At 39.1% G+C, this 24,297-nt stretch overlaps 2 protein-coding genes across 3 annotated transcripts; both read left to right on the forward strand.

Annotated features, from left to right (window-relative positions):
- Positions 1-303: 303 nt before the first annotated feature.
- LOC115750041 lies at positions 304-3,429 on the forward strand. Its single transcript, XM_030687175.2, has 4 exons — positions 304-610; positions 917-1,033; positions 1,130-1,200; positions 3,094-3,429. The coding sequence occupies exons 1-4, from the start codon at positions 473-475 to the stop codon at positions 3,335-3,337; spliced, it is 570 nt and encodes a 189-aa protein (XP_030543035.1). The 5' UTR covers positions 304-472; the 3' UTR covers positions 3,338-3,429.
- On the forward strand, positions 2,175-17,948 carry LOC115750039 (ethylene-responsive transcription factor TINY-like). 2 transcript variants are annotated; one of them, XM_048277757.1, is made up of 3 exons: positions 2,175-2,655; positions 16,798-17,232; positions 17,335-17,948. In XM_048277757.1, the coding sequence occupies exons 1-3, from the start codon at positions 2,595-2,597 to the stop codon at positions 17,685-17,687; spliced, it is 849 nt and encodes a 282-aa protein (XP_048133714.1). In that variant the 5' UTR covers positions 2,175-2,594; the 3' UTR covers positions 17,688-17,948. The 2 variants fall into 2 exon arrangements, with proteins under 2 accessions (XP_048133714.1, XP_030543032.1); XM_030687172.2 differs by lacking the exon at positions 2,175-2,655 and adding an exon at positions 4,632-4,673.
- Positions 17,949-24,297: the final 6,349 nt, after the last annotated feature.

Below are 24,297 nucleotides of genomic sequence, written 5' to 3' on the forward strand. Positions count from 1 at the left end.
TATTTACGTTTTCTTGTTTTTCATAATAACAAAAAAAAAATCATCTCAAAACTAACTCTATTTGTACTTAACGATAATTCTCAGAATAGATCCAATCCACCTTTGGCCAGAAAATCCAATCTCAGCCGCCGCATCACACGGACAAGATTTATCGAAGCGAGGGCAAGACTTCTTCCAGCCGTCCGATTACACGTGACGGATTAGCCGTCGCGCCGTCCACGTCAGATGGCGAGGGGCATTCGGGTCATTTCAGCCGCGCCTAGTCTCACGAGCAAGGTCCAACTAAAAAGCTCGCTCGTTGAAAAGGCAGTTAAGAAGACAACGGACTTTTAACCTCCAATGCGACTTCGATCTTCTTCTCCGCGCTCTTGAATTTTCGATCTCCGTTTGGCGATTCGACGGGTTACGATCGCGTGAATCGCCGGCGAGGAGATTCGATCGACGGATCGGTTTTGCGGGGATTCGGTCAGTCATGGCGACGGAGAGCAAATCCGGAGTGATGAAGGTGAGATTCGACAGTTCAGCTCACGGCAAGAAGATCGAGAGCTCCTCGAGCCGAGATTCCGCCGCCTGGAAGCACAAATCTGCTTCTTCCGTGGTGAAAACCGAGGTACTTGTACAGTTGGCGGTGCTTTGGATCTTTTGATTTTGTCGGATTGGGCTTGCTTTGAAAATGGGAGTTGGTACCGAGTGGGGATCGCGGTTGGAGCTGGATTGTAGCCGAAATGCGTCTTTGATTTGTGTTCTGATTGATCGGCTGCGGTTTGATCGATTGAGTTGAGCTCGTTTGATGGGTTCTGCGATTGAAATTGAAGTGATATTGAGTTTATCTGGTTCCTAAAATGCAATTTACGTTCTCTCGCTTTTTGAATGTGATGCGAATTTGAGAATGACAGGGTTTGGTCCATGTTTGAAGGTGAAGTCTAAAACGATGCCGAGCTCATCGAAAACCACGACGAGAACTACAACCACTAAAGTGAGAGAGAAGAAAGTGTTCAGTTTGCCTGGCCAGAAATTTGATCCTCCTGAAGAGGTTCTTCCTCTACTGCCAAGCAACTCTTGTGCGTAGAATCAAGTGGTGTTGGAATGACATTCATTTCTCTTTTTTTGTTTTGTTCCCTATTGTCAGAGGGAACCCTTGAGGATATTTTACGAGTCATTATCGAAACAAATCCCGACGAGCGAAATGGCAGAGTTCTGGTGAGTAGAGTCAATCTTGTTAAGCCGGTAATATGTCGTAGGACTTTTGAATAGAATGCTTGTGGTTGGTGTTTTTCTTATCGGTGCTTTGGGCTCTAGCACTAACTGCTGGGCTCAATTGTAAGTTGCTGTGTTTGATATAAGCAAACACATCGATAATTGCTGTTCAATGTTTTATATTCTGGGTTCAATTTCTTCATCAAACAGTGAATCATTCGTTGATAAACTTGCTTCTAATTACTCAAGAAAGAAAAACTGTTAAATTGGTGGCCATTCGAGACAACAAAAGCCATTTGTGTCTAGAAGTAGATAAACCAGTTTTACCTAAGGACCTCATTTTCTGATAGAACTCTGATTTTACCAATGAGGATAAGTAAGTATCAGGCATGTTCTGTCTGTTTATGATCCTCCATTGGTGGCTCTTTTTTTTTTTTTTTTTTTCAGACAATTGTTTGGTGATTGAGATAGTCATTTTTTCTTGTTCTTTCTAATTATCAACTGTGACCTTAGTGTTTTCGGATTTATTTTGTGCTAGAACTTATGTTGTGTAATTACCCACTTGTTGCCACTAGTAATTCAATGAAAATGGAGGCTATGTTTGGTTACTTCTGGTAAAGAGTTCATGGTCTTGAGCTTATATTAGCCAGCTGGAGGTGACTTTGAAGAGGTGAACAAGGAAGAATCATGTTTCTTCTTTGTTTCATTGCCAGAGATAATGCTTATCAGCAATCGCTATATGTAGTTCCAAAAGGTTCCTGTCAAACTAGGTGAAGTTTGTCAAAGCAGAGTTCATGGAGTTAGCTTGAGCGGCTAAACGGGGAACTGGAGCATTGGCTGGGGATGAGATGACATGCAGGAAAACTTCAATGGATAACCTTCCGTTCAATGCCCAGCTTCCCCCCCTCCCCACCCCACCCTCCCTGCCCCCCGAAAAAAAAAAAAAAAACAAAAGATAAAAAAAAAAAAATTGAGAAAGTTAGAGGGAGGTGTGGTATTTCATGTAATTCTGCACCGGCCAACTTTCCTGGAACTCGATGGATCCAGAGAACTCATGGTTCTTTCCTTGAACTGGAACATATACCTGTAATCCAAGTATCGAGTGCGATAAAGTTGAGTTACTTTGTATAGGATTTTTTATTTCTTAGGGGGATGAATGTGGTATATAGAAACTTTTGTTGTTGTCATAATAGAGCTGAAATTTCACTGCTCAAATTGAGGAGATGATGGATTCTATCCTGGCTTAGATGCTCAATTATCTTGCAAAAATTTACAGAGTTGGTGGCTATAAGGATTACTTTGGGGACAGCTAGGTGAGAATGTCGAGATAATTGAAGGAACTAAGCCGTGAAGGAACGGTCTTGTAAAATCTTGACAGAATTTGCTTTTCAATTCCTATGTTTGGCTCAATTAAATCTACACCTATACACCTCTCTCTCTCTCTCTCTCTCTCTCTCTCTCTCTCATGCACATCAAATTCTGCTAATGGAAATGTGATTCATCAATCTAAAAGCTTACAAATGGCAATAAAACCTATAGTTCCCGAGGAATTACATTCTTTTGTGAGCGGATTCTCCCCAGGATTTGTTAAGGAGTAGAAACTCAGGAGAAAGGATTCTCTAGTTTTCTTGCCATACCTGATTTCAATAGCATGGCATAGATGTTAACTGGCTTGGAACAGGTCAACTGTTAGCAATCACTGAGCAATGAGGCATTCTATTAAGAAACAAGCATGGATTTTGCTGCAGCACTACAATTAACGCTTTTGTCATATTGCAGAAGGTTATTATTTCATATCCTTGGTTAATAAATGATGCTATGTACTATTAGTCTTGTTAAGAGTGTTTGATTTTTAATTTGATAACTCAGAACTTTTCTCACATTTATGATGAACAGGATGATGGAACATGGCTTGTTGTCCCCTGAAAGAGCAAAAAGAGCATATGAGAAGAAACAGAAGAAGCAAAAGCAAATACGCATGGGAACCCCCATTAAATCACCATATACGCCTAGCAAAACCGAAAGCTCACAGAAACAGCAAGCCTCCAAAAATGGCGACTTAAAGTCCAAGAGAAGAGTCATCCAGGACAGTGATGACGAAGATGACTTCATTTTAAGTCATAAGAGAAGGAAAGTATAGAAGATACCATAAAATCTTCGCTTACGCATTGCTTCATTTACTTTAAGAACATTGAACTGCAAGGCAGGGGTAGTGAAGCAATCAATGTTGCGGGAAAAAGTACATTCTTTTCTAATTTATGAGGACGATAGACAATAAAATGGAAACTTGGATACGACTGGGAATTTCCTGCTCTTGGATGGTATAATAGTTGACAGGGAAATTAACTGTCAGGCAACTTTGTGATTCGTCTGCAGGTAAAAGTATATCTTTAGAATTCCGGAGCTTAAATAAGCAAACACTGAAAGCTTTAACAGAATACAAACACAGACGCCAACATGCCAACATCTTTTTAACTGAGGATTACCATTCATTCTGCTTTTCTGCTTCCCTTGAGGTATGTCTAAACTTTATTCATACGCTGTTGAAGTTTATAGAGCGAATAATCAAGTCTCATTGAATCTTCAATGTCGATATGAAACCAATGCCTTTTCTTCTATATTTCCTGTTTAGAACAGTTATCAGATGCATCCATTGATGTATGAGGTAGATTGCTGTTTCATGATATATTTGCCGTGGTACCGTGATTAATCAGCAAAACCGGGGTAAGAGAGGGAACATGAAGAATTTGATTTGCATGGAAAATCCAATTGTAGCAGGGGCAAATTTGACAGAAGAAAGGGATTTGGAAACTATCGACGGTACAAAGATGTGGTGACTCTCCAAATGTTAGGGTGCTGTGATGGATTGAGCCGGAGAGCCCATTATTGTGGGATCAACAGTGATGGACTTGTCAAGACCATGGACTCGTTATTGTGGCCTCAAGAGCTTGGATGTGTGCTCTCCCACAATGATCAGACGTGCACGAGCGTCGCACCCAGCAGGGATCAGTCGGATTCTCAAACGATCCTAACCACCTCATGGTTAGTGGGGAAAAGAGGATAAAAAGCCTGAATCCGGTAAAAACTGTAGACCCTAGTCAAGTCCCTATCAAGTCCAGTACACTTGAAAAACTCATGTCCCTGTGCTTACATTTGGTATGTGTGTTGCCTAAATTGTGCTAAAGGCCAACGTCCGTAGCATGACTTAAAAAGTCGCACGACTATCGCCAAACTACCTATGATCTTCTAGCAGAAAGTCTTATGTATAAGGGAATATCGAACAACAATGACTGGAGGGCCGATCGGAGTCGATCCTCGAAAAACACTCTTTGGGAACTCGGACTAGGGAACACACTGCCTTAATGGTTCTTAGGAAGATAGCAATCCAGACAAATCTTCATCTCATAATATTAATCTTTGTCACTCCATGATTCGAATCATCTTTTGCCTGCCTCTCTCTCTCTCTCTCTCTCTCTCTGATCGCTGAAAATTTTTATGGTGTTGTATAGAACACGTCTTTGTACCACAAGGCACCTCAGACACATGAAGCATCAGACAAAGGTAAAGCTGTAAACGTTTGCTCCTGACCAAACTCTAGGGTGAGATCACTGAGTTATATCTTGTTTCTTCAAGTGCTGCTGGACCATCAGAGACCGATAAAGGAAGATAGTAGATTACCCCCTTTGGTGAAAAACAGAGTGTCGTCGTCGTCATCTTGTTGAATGGATGAGCCATTTAATGATAGGTCCCAGCAAAAATATTATTTTCTGACCATGTCCCTGCAAAATACGGTCTATATGTGCCTTCATTATTAAGAAAGAACAAGTGGCAACCACATTGAAAGGGAGGAGTTGATCTTCAATCATGAAACATCCTTGTGTAGTAGCTCTTACAGGAAAAGAAAAGACATGAGCTTCTGAATGAACCTAACATTATCTTCCTATAAACAAATCTCAGATGTTCATTCACATCCTTATGCACACGCTCACCATCACACACATATACATGATCCAGAATCATAGAAGAATTTTCCGGCTAAACACGATCACTAGCAATAGTAAATTGCTAATACAATTTGCAAAGAGAGGAGATCTGATCTGCGGAAAATTTCACGGGTACAAGTCATTCCTTCCAAGTACTATATCTTGTCATGCCATGCTCCCTTGAATGTTACACCTTTCAAAAGCAGGAAAATAATACAGCGGAAGCAACAAGAGCAGGGCCTGCCACATGAAATTACATGTGAAAAGACAGAAGGAAACCTACACATACTCATTAAATGAGGACATGATTTATCAGAGAAAAAGGGAGGGAAAGAATTAAAACATTACAAAAGAAAAAAGAGAGAGGCAATACCTGCTTTGGACCCACCTCATGTTTAGATGCACCAGATTAATGTGAAGACTCTCAAGCGTCTCTCATCTCATGTTGGTTTCCCTCCATTGTATGGGCAACCCATGTGACAGACACAAGCGGTGAATCCTCATGATTCTGTGCCACCATCTCTCAACACCTCCATGTCCATCTTAAATTCAAGAAAGCTCAATGAAACCTGTCTACATCAGATGGTTGTGACTGCTCAAGTTGTGTATGTCTGTTGCCAATCTTTTTCCTTTCCTCTTTCTTTTTTTACTTCTTCAAAAAAAAAAAAAATTTCCCCTTTTTTTCATGTGGGTTTGGTCAAATTTTGTCAAGGGATGGGGAGTGTTGAAGCTCGACAGTGCATTGAATAATGCTCAGGAGAAGTGACACGCAGAAATACAAAATGGGGATGGATTTCAAGAAAAGCTCATTGAAACGTGTCTGCATCAGATGGTTGTGACTGCTCAAATTGTGTATGTGTGCTAGCAAACTTTTTGCCTATTTTTATTTTTGCGCTTTTCTTTTTCATGTGGGTTTGGTCAAATTTTAATCAAGGGATGGAGCATATTGAAGCTTGACAGTGCATTGAATATTCAGGAGAGATGATGTGCAGAACACACATGATGGGGGATGGTCGAACCTAATTTACTACCACTTTTAGGGACCCAGTTCCAGCGTTTGCTGAGCCCCATTACAATGACCTCAGTTGATCTCTTATAACCAATTTTACCTGTTGAAGAATGTCCAGGATTGGACAATGTTAGGTTGGTTGGATCGTGTGAACTGAAGAGATGAAAGCCCAATTTCTTCTTCAGGACATACCAGCTTTCAATGCAAAAGAAGAAGGGGAAAAAAGAGAGAATCACACGTTTTGTTCTGCTTATAACACAATGTCATTTCAGACGAATCAGAACCAAAAGGGGTTGGCCAGGCCGGATTTTTTCCTTTTCGAGTGTCGCGGTCAAAAAACACGCTAGAGAAGCACATTTCAATGGATCTCGGATGGCCTCGGACGATTTGGATTGCCATGGATGCTCCTGCAAATGCGAGTTCATCTTGTCCAAACTCGGAACAAGGAGCCTTTCGTGTAACTGCTGATCATGTTTGGCAAAGGAGATGACCATCATTCAGTTTTTGTGTGTTTCGGAAATTATCAAGTATTGTTTGATAGGTAAAAGTCAAATTTCAAATGCTATATAAGCTAAGGATGGAAACAAAAAAATGTGAAATAGACCCACAATTTGGGGCCCAATTCCTTAAAACGCCCCAAATTTTAGATCTCGTTTCAATTCTGCTCTTATTTGTTTTTTTGTCTAGAAAAAAAAATTCTCAAACTTTAGACACAATCCAAATCTGCCCCAAAAAAAAAATTCAAATTTTAGGTTCAGTCCCAAATTTATTTTGAACCTTATTTTTGTCCAAGGGAAATATCACCAATTTTTATTCTAATTGTAAATTCAACCCTACTAGCCCCCTTTCCAAAAACCATCGTTAGTCGACTATAATTCTCTCATCCTAGAATAGTTTTATTTGGAAATAATTTTTCATATGGCCTTGCTGATGTGGATTTTTTGTTGAAGCGAAAATGCCACGATAGATTTGAGAATAGATTCAAAGGTGATATTATTTTTAAACAAAACAAAATTCGAAGGAGATTTGAAATCGTACACTTTGCTACTGCCCCCCAATGGTAAGTGATAAATTACCAAGCAGGTCATCTTCTGACGAAAATGCCCTATTACACATTGGCAAATGGAGACAACATGCTGTCAATGTGGTAAAATTCATCCCTTCTGGCTCCATCACGGGTCTGAGCTGAAACTTTTTATTCCCTGATCATCATCCCCATCAACGTGTACCTTCTTAAAAAAAAGGGTTAATACCATGAAAAACCCTAAACTGGTACACATGTGACAAATTTACCCCAAACTATTTTTTTGACCACGAAAAACCCCAAACTGGTACATATGTGATAAATTTACCCCAAACTATTTTTTTTACCATCAAAAACCCTAAACTGGTATATTTGTGACAAATTTACCCTAAACTAATTATTTTGACCACGAAATACCCTAAACTAGTACACATGTGACAAATTCACCCCCCGTTAAATCGTCACTTTGTTTTGGCTTTTGGTCCGCTACGGTATGGGAGGACACAACCCTTGGTGCTCCACCCATCCGTGCGCTATGGATGGTGTCATCGTACAAGAAGAGACTACTGAAGGAAGGAGGTTCACGATTTGACATAAATAGGTAAGCCTTAGGGGCGGCCGGCGGCGAAGATCCCGACCATGGACATCATGGGGATAACCCGGTAACAATGATACGGAAAGCAAGTCTTCGATCTTACAAAGAAAGGCGATGGCTCGAAGACCTCATCTCTAATGCTTTTGCCTTCCACGAGACCGCACCTGTCAAATCTGAAGATCGCCTATCTCAAATTGATAAACCTGTAACAAATAGAGGGTTAAAACCCCATATTGGTATACCCGTCAACTATCACATGTCACTAAATCAACAATTTGATAGTTAAATTTAATGAAAATTAACGGAGGGTAAATTTGTCACATGTGTACCAGTTTAGGGTAAATTTGTCACAGTGTGTACCGGTTTGGGGTTTTTGTGGTCAAAAAAATAATTTCGGGTAAATTTGTCACAAGTGTACCAGTTTGGGGTTTTCCATGGTATTAACCCTAAAAAAAAATCCAAAATACTACTTATCACTGTCTCAAAAAAGCCTGTTTATGCAGCTCGCTTTTGTCCAAAAACAGTAGTAAATTTGTTCTGTTTCCTCTCTCGTGGACTCGAATCTGTCCTCCATAGAGCACAGTGTCTTTGCATATACCATGGATAACTACTGACTTGGGAGAGATTCTTGACCTGGTCATAGGAGGGCACTTTTTAAAGATGAAATTGAAAAAAAAAAAGGATTAATATTTATAATAAATTTATCTCAAATTATTTGTAACAAATTTATCATTTATTAATTTTATCATCAAATTGCGAAATCAGATGACATGTGGCAGTTGACGGGTATACGAATTTGAGATTTTTCATAGCATTAATATAATTTAACGGATACTAATGAAGGGTAAATTTATCATAAATATACTAGTTTGGAGTTTTTTTGTGATTCAAAAATTAGTTTCGGGTGAATTTATGACATGTGTATTGATTTGAGATTTTTTATGATAAAAAAAATTAATCCGTGATAAATTTATCGCATATACGCACGTTTATAATCTTTCGCGACATTAACCTTTTAAACAAATAAAAAAAACTTACAGTGTCCTTTCAGACACAGTCAAAGAGAACCAGCTGTCTCCGTGGAAAGTTATATGTTCGAGTGCTGCCCCCTTTTATCCGCGTGGAATTTGCATGGACAAGAATTCGACTGGCCCGAAAAATGGCAAAAGGCGGTTTCATCTTTGCCGTACCGCTCTCCCTCTGTCGCGTTGAAATGACCGTGACCCCTTTACCGCTTTAGTTTTCTGCCACAGAAAAATGGTTCTTGGGAAGCAGCTCATTTACCAAGAGAAAGATCTTTGGATCTTCTTGTCCTGCTAGGGTTCCATTATCAGTCGAATGTGAAGGCAGTAATGGTTATGTGCTTGCATAGGATTCTTGTCCACCCCAAGCTCCCATTTTCACGTTACGGAGAATATCTTTAGGACGGGATAAGTATACTGTGAGTGTCATAATTTATATACGGCGTTCACTTAAGTGCCCAAGCTTTCAAAAATCGTTCACTTGAGTGCTACGTCATCTTTTCTAGCGTTCACGTCAGCTTTTTCAGCGTGCGACGTTAGCTTTTTAATGTTCATATCAACGATAGCACTCAAGCGAACGATTTTTAAAAGTTATGATATTTAAGTGAGCGTTTTGAAAGTCATACTACTCAAGTGAACGTCGTACAAAAGTTATGACAGCGATAGTATACTTATCCATCTTTAAGGCTATCGGTCCTTATTCCGTAAAGATTCAACTAACCTTCATCCCCTTCTTTTAGATGTGTGGGCGTTGGTTTTCGGATGGATGATTCCATCGGGTGTTACTCTGTATATAAATCAAGTGCATCCTGTAAATAAATACACCGATCGTAAGGGATATGGAGCTTGTTAAAAGCGTAACTCACCGTCACTTAATATGTAGTTTAGCACCAATCAAACACGATATAGGAGGGAACTTAATCTCATTTTTGGTGCCATGGAATCAACAAAATAGCTTGTTATATTCATGTAAACCTACTTCATGAGATTTCCAATCACATAGGTTGGATTACTGTCATCATTAATATTAAGTGTGGGCATAAGTCACATTTCCCTCGATTGCGCCAATTATTTGCTTCCTTCCCAAGGGTTTAGTTTAGAGGATTGGCCAAATCCACTTATGACTTCACATAAGCGATCGATATAATTCCATATTTCAGCAATTGCTTTATGATATTATGTTTCGATTGAATGTGGTTTCTCTTGTCATGGTAAGTTATTTGTCTTAGCAACGATTAACATTGCTTTCCAATCACATCGAATAGACATAGAGAACGTTGGGTTTCATGCCCAATGGAATTTCTTAGTAGAAATTTCTGACCCTCACTACTACCTAACTCAAGAGTAGAATAAGCTATGACTAGAGCTCGTATCATATAAAAACATGGGCCATGTCACAACAAATCATGTTATATGCATTTACATCAGATCAAACATATAAGACATGTACGTTCATGTTCATGTTATAAAACACAATACAACCCCCACCATATACTTTTATATCCAAGTGAATGTGCAATTTTCAATTTGCTTCCTTGTCAAAGTATAAATTACCAATTCAAGTCAGGCCAGTCTCATTCGAAAGATAAGACAACATATAGAACGACAAGTCATCCCCAAAAAAATGAGTCGCATGATACCATTCGTTAGCGCGTATCTTTCAGCACAAAAATTCGTATATCCGTAATGATAACTTCAAATTAAGCACCTTAAGTTGCTACGGATCACCGACGAACCGAGGAAATCTCAATAAAATGTCGGATAAATTGAGACAGATCTGTATAGATGCGGTAATTCCAACTTTGCCCGCTAATCAATCAATTCCCACCTCAAGAACAGCAGGATCTCATTTGCTCGACATGTCCATCTCCATCTTAATTAGGTGGAGCATCAGAGACCAAGTTGGCTTAAACACATGAGATTTTCACTTGTCCTAATCAAGCGCGCCACATGTCAGCAGAATCAACCGAGTAAATCATGAACATGCATGTCAAGTTCCATCAATTTCTCTCTAAGGGAGCCCCCCCGGTGTCAATTGTGGAACCTTAGGGCATCTCGCTTCCGCACCAAGCTCTTGATTTCCGGCCATTCATGTCCCTCCCGTTCAACTTTGGACCAATCAGAATAGGTGAAAATAGCGGTACTTTCGGAAGAGTTAAGTTCAATCTACTCACGAAACTGTGAAGGAGACAACTGGAAGGGAGGGAAAAATGATTGGTACGACGACAAGTTTCGACCTCACAAGAAAGGGCCCCCCTCAATTTTTTTTTTCTTTTCTGGTGATTCAGCAAGCAAGCAAGCTCTCAAACTCGACCTATTTGTCTAGGGAAAGGCCAAACAACTGTTGATAAAGCAAAGAATCCTAGTTCTTGAAGTTAGAACCACTGTTAGAAAGTTATAATTCTGTTTTTTTCGAGCGAAATTTCCTCGGTTTTTATCATATTAAAAAGTTGTATTTTCCTTCGTCCTTGATTCTTCCGAACTGCACCTTTAATCCCAGCGATGTCGATGTTTATGACCCACCAATTAAAAGATTGGATTGAAGAAGATCTCCACCTATCAACAATGAAGCAAAACGTAACCCTATGTTGAAAGGAGCTTTTGAGTCGGTTGTTCCGACTTCTCTCGCACACATTGACAGGAATTTTTTTTTTTTTTTTTCACCAGTTCGGGATGTGATTCCACCAATAAACTCTGAGACGGCTCGAAATTACTTGAAAACTCTGCGTGAGATCCGGGATTTATTTGAGTCAATTTACTTCACATTTCCTACTAGAGTTTTGCGGTAAAATCTCTATTGGATGAGCAACATCGAAATTGAATTTATGTCGCTCGTCAGACGACAACTGTGTAATTTTATCAACGCGGGAGAGTAAGGTTTAATGAAAGTTCGATTCGAAATACAAATAGAAGGACTAGGGTTTTTGGAGCCACCAATGAGATTGGACCCCATCGATGAGTTGCGCAAGCAATGTTTGGTGAGATAGACAGAGAGAGCATAGATCATAATATTTGCAACTACCACCAGAGAGATGAAGCTTATGGAGCAATACTCAAATCATAATATTTGCAACTAGTAGGGAAGCTCATGGACCATATAGAAAAAAAGTTTTAAACCTATTGTACGGCAGCAAATTCAGTCTTAAACCTTTCAATTATGCCAATTTTTTTTTTATCAAATCAGCCTTTCATTCATTTTCAAACAACTTTTAAACAAAACAAGTCTCAAATAATAATATAAATCATCGGAACACGGATAGGGACAAGCTCGAAGAGTAAATCTATGGCTTTGTCAAATCAAAATCGGTGACCGATCACCGAATGTATCTTCGATAATAAGCACACACTAAGATCATTATATGTTGATATGGCTTTGTCTTTCGGCGATGCACGCCTAAGTTCGAAGTCCCCAACACGATCATCATGCAAAATAAAAATGTTAAACAAGCACAGATCCGACGGTGAGAGCGAATCTTCATGAAACTCATCCGATCTCCTTTGAAACCGGACACTAACGAAACCCAAAGAAAACGAAACCCGGAAAACATACAGGCAAAATATCTGAAAATATAGACTATAGCAGGATAAAAATCTTTCCGAAATGGGAGAGAGACTTCCAGATTTAAACTAGATCGTAAGAAAAAGGCCCCCCAAATGATAGCAAAGCAAGAGAAAGAAAAGAGAAAAAGTAAATCATTTAAAGAAGATGGGGAGGTGAGTGAAAGATCCATCTCAAACCCTCCCCTCTATGGAGTTTGGAGAAGAAAGTTGGGTAAAAAGGAGAAAAGGAAGGAGGCCGACTATTATGGTTTGAGAGAATCCAAACATCATGCCAATTTAGTCCTGAACCATTTGACGATTTATTAATATAGTCTTTTCGGTTAATTTTTGCCTAAAATCACTAGTGTGAATGTTAGACCGTCTTACATGAGAACCACAACATTGAAGTGAATGATTTTCCGCTTCAAAGTACGAAAGGGAAGTTCGTGGAACATATAGAGTTGGACCCCATTCGATATGACATGGGGAGGAATGCTTGTTTATAAGAGCACTAAGTGCGTGCATGGCAATACTTCTGCTTCAAAAATTAATTTTTAACCGGAAGTTGATTTTTCTACTTCCACTCAGTAGCAAAAGTCGATTTTTCTACTTCTACTCTAGAAATTAATTTCTGATCGGAGAAATTCGTTTGATAACAGTTGAAAATTTCTACTTTTAGAACATTATTAACACAAAATCTTCAATGGAACATTATTGTCAGCGATTGAAAAATTTCTATTTCATTTTTAATTCTTTAAAATTTCTTCAAAAAATAATTTTTATTTTTAAAAAATATTATATACTTTTTAAAAATAAAATTATCTTTTTAAATTTTTGCTCTAGCGGCCGGAGACGACGACTCTGCGGAGAGCGGTGGTCGCCAGGGGGCAGCATCGGTGAGCGAGAGGTGGTCGCAACGGCGATACCATGGTGGTGGGCAACTAGCAACGGCGAGCAATTGGTGGTCGCAGCAACGATGTAGTGGTGGTGGGCAACCGATGGCCGGTGGAGGTCCCCGGTGGGTAGCAATGGTGGCCAACGGTTGGAGAAGGGGGGCAGCAGGCGGCAATGGTTGGCAGCAGTGGATGGTAGTCGGTGACGGGCGGCGAAGGTCGGTAGTGGGTAGTAATAGCGGAGGCATTGTTAGGAGAGAGTGGCGCTGGAAATGAAAACAGGCTGAATTGACAAAGATATTGATGTTAAGAGAAATTTATTTTTGAAAGAGAAATAAAATTTTTTAACTTCTAGAATTTGATTAAAAACAACTTCAAAAATATAAATTTGCTTCATAAATAGATATAGAATATTGCATAATCAAATGGACTTTTGCTTCTAAAGTTGTATTACTAAACGGGTTTCTGTTCTAGAAACATTTCTGAAGCAGAAATTAATCTCCAAAAGTGTTACCGTGCGTGCCCTAAGGCTCTGAAAAAGTTGGTAAATAAAAAATATAAAAAACTACGCACATATACGCTCAATGCCAAAAAAAAAAAAATAACCCTCCAACTTTAGCATATATTTTAATTTTATCCAATTTTTTAGTCTCATAAAATAACCCCAACTTTTACTTTGCCTTCAATTCTACTAGTTTAATATCCAAAAAAACACCCAATTTTACCATTTGTCTCAATTGTACCCAAATTTATTTTTGTCATATTAAAAACACCTAGCTTTTACTTTTATCTCAATTATACCACCGTTAGCCTTCCTTCCATAATCACTGTTAGTTAATCCTACGTTGCATTTCCACGTCGTTAATGAATTACACATCAACAAAGCTGACATACAAAGAATCTCAACTTCTCTTCCATTGAGTTCTCTCTCTACACATTACCGAGAGATATGTAGCCACTCAAGATGGCGCATTTCAGATTCTCCCAAGCACTCAATAGTCAGAGTAGCTAGATGTGGAGATTTGATTATTTGGACGAATGATCTCAAATCACGTCGTCCGTGAAATCTGGTATTTTCGAATTTAGAAGATTCATTGGTAAGTTCATAGAAAAAATTCAAGTAACGTAAGATTAACAAACGGTGATTATGCACGGAAGTTTTTTTTTTTTTTTTTGGTATGCATGGACGGAGATAGAATTTGGACAAAAGTAAAGGTTGAGATTTTTTCATGAGATAAAATATAATTTTCAATATAATTAGGACATGTACTAAAGTTGAGAGTTTTTTGAGTATTAGATCAGAAAAATTGGAACAAAAGTGAAAATCGAGGATTTTTTTTATGAGACAAAAAAATTGGATATTGTTGGGGCAGATGCTAAATTGAACTTTTTTTGGGCATTAGGTCCCCCCCACCCATATATATATATATGACCAACTAATCATGATCAAGTTTAGGGCAGAAGAATTGCATCATCATCAACTTTTGTCATAGGTAAACCCTAGGTAGTATATGCTTGGGAAGATTCTTCTGTCTGTTTTTCAATTTATTGTTTCTATTCTCCTCAAATTTTCCTCTCAACAATAAAAATCGGTTCGAGATGGCCTGTACTTTCGGGTTGGGATACCCTGATAATTCTCACGTTCGTACTTATCGTTCGGCCAAAATTCAAAAATTAATGAGGCTAAATTTCTAAATTCGGGTAGCGTTCTCGGGTACGTACGACGAATATGGACGGGGTTTTATTACTAAGAGAAATCGAACTAAAATTCATAATTTACCAAATGAATTCAAGGTTCAACATAATTTTTTTTAATGATTGAAGTAACATTTCATTTATATTCGCAGAGTGAAACAATATAGTCCAACGGCTAGAATTTCAAAACAATACAAACTCTAGATAACAAGATAAATTATCAGAACAAAGATATGGGTCACACACTCAAAAAAACAAATCTATGACATCTTCAAACCAAAATCGACAGTCGGTCATCGAATTCGTCTTCAGCAACGAGCACACATAGAGATTTTCATTTGTTGCTACGGCTTTACCTTTCGGCGATGTGCGCCTATATTCGGCGTCCCCAACTCCATCCCCATGAAAAAAAAAAAAAAAAAATTGAACTAACACAAATATGATAATGAGAGAAAAACCTTCATGAAGCTCTTCCAATCCCCTTTGAAATTTTGGACTTGCACGCTAAAGAAATATGAGGGAAGTGAAACCGTGAAAACATATAATACGAAAGCTCCCCAAAATAAGAGAGAGAGAATCTTTCAGATCTAGACTAAATCGAAAGGAAAACGGCATCACAAATGGGAGGACAGCAGGCAAAAAGAACAGAGAACTAAATCAGTTAACAAAGAGGTGGGGAATGGGAGAGATCTAGCTCAAACCCTCTTCTCCATAGAAAAAAAAAAAAAGGAGAGATAAGAGGTATGCTCTAAGCGAAAAAACAATTCCCCAAAGTAAAAGTTACAAAGTTGTTATTATGCATTGAATTTTGATAATGGAAGACTGGCCCTCAAGGAAATATCTAGCTTCCGGGAGATGGGACCGGACGAGCATGGGCCTCAAGTTCCACGTAAATCCCAATTTAAAATTAAAACATTTCTAGAGACAAATCACCCAAAAATACAAAAAAAAAAAATCACTATACCTACGTCATAAAATATTTAATTCTGTGGCCCTCGACTCCTTTGCCCCAACAAGTAAATTCTACTTTTTTCTCATCAAATCAATCTAAAAAAACATAGCTATTCTCTTGAAAAAAATATATAAATTAATTCTTCGCATGAAAACATTCATCTACTAACAAAATGAACATAAATAACTTCATTTGTGTTTCTCTATATTACCCACCGCCTATGAAAATGAAACTCCTTTCGTATGTGTAGCTTACCAACTCCTCTACATCCATAATCAGCACGAAATACTATTAAGACCTAAATATTTCGACCCCGATCGTGGTCGTATGCTCTGGAGGTCCGGTCTAGATAACGTGACTTCTTATTATGCAGTCGAGAGTGACGTCAAAGAGTTAGCATCCTAGGGGTTTTTTTTTTTCTTCCTAGAATATCGGCCGCACGGTTCGATCATTAGGGTCGTCCCTTCCCTCCCTTTTACTGATCGAGAAGAGTCGGGGCGGTAATGATTGGCTCGCCGACGTCGAATCATATGCAAATAAATAACACGGTTTAGTCAACTATTCAGCAATTTTAATTTCTCGCTACAAAAAATGAACAGATTTAGAGCAAGGGAACAAAACAGAAAGGAAAGAGAGGGGAGGGTGGAGGGGGATAAAGGAACAGTAGTAGGGTTGAAATGCAGAAGAACCCAAGGACAAAGTGAAACGCTTCGTTGGAGGCGTGTGGATTGCGTGGCCGCTCGCCAGTCTCTTTTCTTTTTTGAACAGTGTTCTTGTCTCAGTGACCCTCTGCTCTTCCCTCTTCGCCTGTTATAAAAGCCTCGAGCCGCTCGCTTGGAGGTGATGGAAGGAGATTGAAAGAAGGCATATATAGTACTCTCTGTCTCTCTCCCCCTCTCTCTGTTTGACGAAAATGGCGGAAAGATCGAACTCGTCAGACCCGGAAACATGCTCCTCCTCCTCCTCCTCGTCTTCCTCCTCGTCCTCACCCCACTCGCCGGCCGCGGCCCAGGACCCGTTGTCGAGGTCCTCCTCCAAGCGGAGCAAGCACCCCGTGTACCGCGGGGTCCGGATGAGGAACTGGGGCAAGTGGGTGTCGGAGATCCGGGAGCCCCGCAAGAAGTCTCGCATCTGGCTCGGCACCTTCCCCACCCCGGAGATGGCCGCCCGCGCCCACGACGTCGCCGCCCTCCACATCAAGGGCTCCTCCGCCTTCCTCAACTTCCCCCACCTCGCCCCCTCCCTCCCCCGCCCCTCCTCCCTCTCCCCACGCGACGTCCAGGCCGCGGCCTCCCTCGCCGCCCATATGCCCGACCACCAAGGTACGATCACCTTCCCCAATGCTCATCAAAGCTCCACCATATCAAATTTTTACAACTCTTCCCTATGTTCCCGAAATCTGACGCGTGGCCATGAATTGACAGGAACGATCGAGACCTTGCGGCCGACGGAGGAGCTCGACGATCAACACTCGTCATTGCCCTCGAGGTCGCTGTCGTCCATGGTCTCAGCCATGGACATATCCGCAGCGACCGTGGAGCTAAGCGAGATCGTCGAGCTGCCGAGCCTCGGGGCCAGCTGCGACGAGCTGGGGGGCGGCGAGTTCGCCTTCGTTGACTCGGTCGACGCCGAGTGGGGCGGCTACGGCTACTACGACGACTACCAGTCGACGTGGTTGGAGGAGCGCCTCGAGGATTGCGGGCCGTACGATTGTGGCCATCAGACTGTGGCGGTGCCCACCGGGAGCGGCGGATCGCTGCTGTGGGATTATTACTGAGTGAGACTGGGGATTTCGTGTTGGTGGGAGAGTTTTGTGAATTTGTGTGAAAAAAGAAAATAATTTTTTTTTCTTTTTTTATTTTTATTTTTATTTATTTTAATGACCGAGTCCTTTTGGTATTTTCTTTGAAAGGGCCGGTCAAAGGTGTGGTGTCCCTCCCTTTCGCACGCTCGATCCACTAATTTTTGCTGTGTACATTTCTCTGTGTTCCTGTGACTTTTGGGAAAAAATATGTTAAATTTGTCTTCGTTTATATCATTTTGACATGTTCAATGTACTTATATAAGAATTATAGCATAGCCCACTCGACAAGAAAAATGATTTAGTGCAGTTATAGGCATAAGAAATTTTTGCACACAACACTATCTTAAATAATAATAATAATAATAGTTCCCCCACTCGAATCTTTGCCATCACCTAAGGACCGATTCACCAACCGTTCTCAAGCATTTATCTATCTTTCCGATGTTCCGGCATTTGCCATACTTTCAAGTGATTGTCAAGTGCTTTACAAAAGCTACCGCTTCCAAAGAAAAAGAGCCCATCCGAACAATTTCTGCCCAAATTAATTTTGGACCCGCACGCAAAATTTCGATAATAATGTGAAAGAGAGCTATAAATATGCGTGACATGCCAAAGATTGAATCCCAAAAGTAAAATAGCCAAGGTTGATCAGTCTCCAATTCGGCCCGCTCCTATCGTGCAATCATGAATCTGATTGGGAGAATGCTCTTATCGTGCAATCATGAATCTAACTGGGAGAATCAATTTCCAGTTTCAAGGACCGGAACCCGAATGGAATGATCGGTGCCGTCCGGTTCCCGGGTGGTCTAGTCATTAGAAGGGTCACCCTTTTTTGTCATCTATCGTTAAACTTTTCTTGTTAACGACATGTCCACCAGACCACCGCTCAGTCCTAAGCATCTTAGGTTTAGGTTTAGGCGTATATTTAGGAATTTTTTATTAAAAGAAAATATTATTAGATCGGGTTTGAGGCTGAAACACGTGTTGGTAGTTGAAAACGCGGATAAGTTAGCACTTCAAACCGTCTAAAGGGTAAGAAGAGTGGTTAAGTCAGCACTTCAAACCGTCTAAAGGATAAGAAGAGTGATTACCAAAGCCAGTTCGGGAATTTAGGGATAGAGTGCATGAAAGTAACCGCAATCGATGAATCGATATTGTCTACTTTGGGCTTTGCAACCCCCACGTTTTGTTTCTCTATGCACCTAACCCAGAAAATGCATCATACGAGTTAAAGAGCCCCCAACCCCCTAGAAACTAGTCTAGGACTCCCCCCTATGAGATGTGGGACAAAGAGATGTGCACTCCCTTAGTGGGATGTCACACAGACTGATGTAACCTCGAGAATCGGAGCCCTTGGGAACCAGACCCAACTAATTAGTTTGATCCGATCCGATTCGGACGATTCCGGTTCGGTCGGTCAATTATGCTTGACCCTAATGATAGCCACGCTGCAACTTCCAGTGACGGTAAAGAGGCTAGTTTTGTCCAAAAAGTTCAGGTATTGATGGTGACCCTCTTAATGGGGACAAAGAGACAAAAAGTTGCGTCTAAAGACTGAATTATGTGAGCGGGAATATCGCCATTCTCATTTTTGGTGATAATATATGGAATTAAAATACAAACAAAGAGAGAAACGAAAATGTCGTGTCTTAACCTTTTTAAAAAAGAGAGAACAAAGAAGAAGATAATTGTTAGAGACAAGGGGAAGAGACCGTAGGGCTTTTTCGTCTAGGGCACACACTTGTTCAATCATCTTCTTCATCAGTCTTCGTCCAACAAAAGAAAGCTTTGCAACGAAGATATGGCTCCCTCCCTCTTGATCCCCTTTTCTTGCTTTGCGACCTCTCGTGCTCTTTTTTCTCGTTTAACTTTCCACGCAACAGCCCTACAAAAAGGCATTCTTCTTTGTCGCCCTCTACTAATTTTTCCACAAAAAAAAAAAAGTAAATTGAAAGTCACAGCGACACATGATAAGTGTAAGGACTCAACAATCTTTTGATAGAAGAGTGAATATTTGAATTTATATTATCAAAGCTGAAATGAAAGTCTATTTGCATTCCAGAAATGATCAAAGCTCAAAAAATTTCTGGATATACTTTGAGCTAAAGGCCCATAGAGACTTCTGAAAATGCATTCGCATTTCTCCAAAGCTCTTCAATATATTTGCTAAATGCTATTGCATTTGTTCAAGAGAATTTGGAGCTCCAAAAAGTTTTGGTAAATCCGAACCAAACACATCCTGAGTTTCTGGTCATGGAGTATAAACATATGGTTGGAAAAAGGGACAATTAGGCCTCTTCTAGATTTCTTATCTCTACTTTATATAATATTTCTACACCTTAATTTTTCTAATGGAATTTATAATTTGGATGTTTGGGTGTCACGTCTCGTCTTCTTGTTCGGTTAAATATTTTATGAGCACACGGCAATCAACAAAAATTGATTTTTTTTTTTTATAGTAGAAGGTCGTTTCTGCTGCAGCTGCACCAGACAAAAGCTTCGTGATGTGACAACATATCCAGACATTGTTTGTTAGCCAAAGAAAAAAATAAAAATTGGTCTGGCAATTGTTTAGCAATGAAAGCCGTCCCTAATAAGAATATATATATATATATATATATATATATATATATATATATATATATAATGCCAAAAAAGATTGTGATCTTTTTTTAATTAATCTTGCCCCAAGTTTTTAAAATGAATTTTAGGAGTTAATTGTGATGTTACCTTTGTGGGTGCATTACTAAATTTAGTATGTATAAAACCTTTTTGTATTTTCTTTTCCTCTTTAATTGAAAGAGAAAATCAGATTCTTATAGGGGCTGATGCAATGAATGACATGCCCAAAACATAATCTAAAGTCTCTGTTTAATTTAATGGGACTCTTGGTCTTTGATTCGGTGGACCCCTCAAGAACAAGGGCAACCCTCAAACTCCCGAGAAGGGCAATCTAGCAATGGCCTTGAAAGCTTTTTGTAACCACCTAATCCAACCGTGGCAAAAGGGGCAAAAATGAACCGAACTACATACTAAATAAGCAAATAGGGAGAGCATTCATGGGATTTATACGAAACTAGAATTAACTCACTAAAGGAGCCTTTTGAGATATAACAATGTTCAGCATTGAAACTATAATGTAAAGCGTCTTTGGTGAGAGCTTTGACACTGTCGGATGGGTGTACGTCAAAAGATCAAAGCGTGAGACTTGGTAAGGGACGAGTCAAAGCAAATGATACCTCAAATGAGTTAAGTCAAGGGTGTCATGCTTCTACTCCTACATGGAAATGCATGACAAATATATTTACCCATAACAAAAAAAAAAAAAAAAACACCATGAGAGCACAATGAGCATTCCAACTTGAGTTCTAGACCATAAAAAAAAAAAAACAAAGAAAAAAAAAAACAAAAATGAATACATGAATCATATGTTAGGATGCATATGCAAGTTGTGTTAAAGAAGTCCCACATCGGATAATTGATATGGTGTGGAGCAGTTAATATATCATAGTTGATCCACAATTCATTAGCTTAAGTTTTTGAGTGAATGTGAATTTGATTGGATATGTTAACTGGTTCGGATTTGGTCTCTCTCTTGGTAATCTTTCTAGCCGAAGGTATCGGATTTCCGCTGCGCACTCCCATCTAATTGTATGATGGTTGATTGATTGGTTTTAGAGCCAGTGGCCGTTGTGCAATTAATATATCTTAGTTTGACTGAATATGTTGATTGACTCAAACTTTTGCTGTACAATCCCATCATTATCTACACTAGAAGATTTCGGAGCCCACATTTATTATCTCTTCCTGTTGAACGTCGGTATTTTTGCTTCTATTGACATCCGTTTGCACGAGAAATCTCTCCTTCTTGACCCCATCTCTGATCTTCCCATCCTTTTTCTTCCATTTTCCGCTTTTGCTTTCTCAAATTTGATCTTCTTTTCTCTAGACATGTCATGATAAAAGAGCAAAAATATCTTATCCGACGATGACATTGCTTCCACGGTAAGGACACGTGAGCCACTCTTATTTCGTGAAGTGACCGTGTGCAACGAGAGAAGCTTAGTCACAAATGGTGACAAAGATCTACATGATACCTGCTTGTGTTTCGGTGTGCTATTGACGCGTGATATAACGGTCCAATAAATATAAAGACAGAGACACTGATGGTCTATGGTCAGATTTATTTTGTGATGTTTTAAGAGAAAATTCCAAATAAAAGTTTGAAGTGCTCACAAGTTTTTTAATTATGATGTCTCAAATAAGAGCTAGAAGTGGTCATTGTAGTTTCAAATAAGGGCTTGAAGTAGCAATGTTAGTCTAAAAAAAGGCATTTTCTTCCTTTTATTTATTTTTATTTTTCTCTTTATTTTTTTCTTTTTTGAAAAAGATAAAAAGAAAAGATAGAAACAAAGCTAGGCCTCGACGAGAACTTGCTAGCCCTTGCTAGAACAAGGAGAGGGCCACGGCCTTCACCTCTGGTGTGTGAGGCGCGGCCCATCATCGATGCCCCACCGGCAATGAGGTGGTAGCCGGCGAAGGGCTCTCCCACCAGGTTTTTTTTTCCTTAGTTTTAGATTTTTTTTGTCTTTTTTTAAAAAAAAAAAAAGGAGAAAAGAAAGATAGATAAAAAAAAAAGAGAGAGAGAGAGAGAGTAAAGGATGACAATGCCCTTGACTAGCCGGTGGGATAAGGCTCTTTTTTGAGATCGACATGACCACTTAAACCCTTAATTGAAATAATGCCCCACTTCAAGCTCTTTTTTGAAACCGACATGACCACTTAAACCCTTAATTGAAATAATGTCCCACTTCATGTCCTTATTTAAGAAAATGAGAGTACTTCAGACATTTACTTTGAGTTTTTTCATGTTTCAATGACCCAAGAGTTTTTTTATTAACTTTCAGTTTTTTTTTATTTCTTTTCTTCAACTTTTAAAATGTTATGCTTGTTTGATATGGAATACCCAAAAGATATAAAAAAAAAATAGGAATATTGACACATAAATTTGCATAAAGATATTTTATAAGTTTTAAAAACTTAAATGCTATTTACATTTTCATTTTCTTTTTTAAAACCCGGTATTGATTCTTTAGTTAATGCATGGAGTCGCTTGTGTGTTTGTACCGTCACTTTCCCTAGAAGTCGTTTAAAAGGCTATTGAAGAAGTGATAGTGACGTAGGACATGAGTCTTTCAATCATCTTGCTAATTCTTTATATTAGTCCTTTCTTATTATCTAGAAATTAGGGATATTTATGTTGATTCATCTCTCTGATCAAAATTTACTTTCCAATTACAACTCTCTATTCAAGTTGCCTACAAATATAGGCCTTGACCATTATTCCGGGAGCACGGGCAATGATTGAATTATTGGTTATCTATTGGCTGTTTCTCTTTTCTTGTCCGGATTAAAATAACGTTTATCGCCTTTTCGTCTCTACTTAAGTTACTGTTTTCCCTTCTTTTTTTTCTACAAATTTAAGTAGGTACTTACAAATTGTTCCTTCCAATTTCCCTGCCAGCCCTAGTTCTCTCCTCTCCCTCTACCTTCACAATATTTTCTTCTTCAACCTCCATAGAGGGGAGGGTTTGAGCTAGATCTCTCTCTCCGCTCCCATTCTTGGTTGTTTTGGTTCTCTATCTCTTTTTCCTATTTCCCTCCTATTTGGGAGCTCTTTTCTTTCGATTTAGTTTAGATCTGGAAGTTTTTTTTTTCCGTTTTGGGAGAGATTTCTATCCCAATCTAGTCAAGAATTGAGACTTTTTGCGTGTATGTTTTCGGGAATTTTGTTTTTCTCAGATTTTGTTGGTGAACAAGTTCAATTCGGAAGGACAGAGGAGTTTCTTAAAAGTTTCTATCACAAGTGTCGGATGTATGCTCGTTCAACCTTTTTACTTTACTCGATGTTAGTGTTGGAGATGCCAAATATAGGTGCGCACCACCGAAAGGCGAAGCTGTAGTATTAGATGGAGTTTTCGGTGTGTACTAATTATTGAAGATAGATTCGCTGATCGGCTCATCGATTCAGTGTAAAGAAATCATATGTGTGTTCTTTGAGCGTGTGACCTATAACATTGTTCTGATGATTTTTCTTGTTATCTTGAACTTGTTTTGTTTTGAAATTGCTTGGCATGTCTTGGTTTGGAGTTGTGTTCTCTAAAATGAGATGCTTCTCTTTTGACAAAAATAAAATAAAATAGGTACTCACTATATGTTTCCGTTCTTCATCAATCATTAGTCTTTTGGTAACATAATTTTTCTTTTTATAAATGATTATGTAATTGTCCTTAATCTATTGTGAGATTAACAACTTATTCTAAGCCACAAAAAGATAAATCATAAATAAGTAAAAATTATTATGGGATCCACTCTTTTAAGAATTTGTGGCACATAATATCTTATTATGCTCACATTCACCCAAAGAGTGATTATGCTAGCAAAACCCTTTTAAAAATGATTATGTGACTATTTTTAATCCGTTGTGAGATTAACATCATGTTCAAGACCACAAAAATACAAATAACATATTATTGTATATTATTGTAGGGTACACTCATACAAGATTTGTGGTCCACATATT

The sequence above is a fragment of the Rhodamnia argentea genome, chromosome 4 (genome assembly GCF_020921035.1).
Source record: "Rhodamnia argentea isolate NSW1041297 chromosome 4, ASM2092103v1, whole genome shotgun sequence".
NCBI lineage: Eukaryota > Viridiplantae > Streptophyta > Magnoliopsida > Myrtales > Myrtaceae > Rhodamnia > Rhodamnia argentea.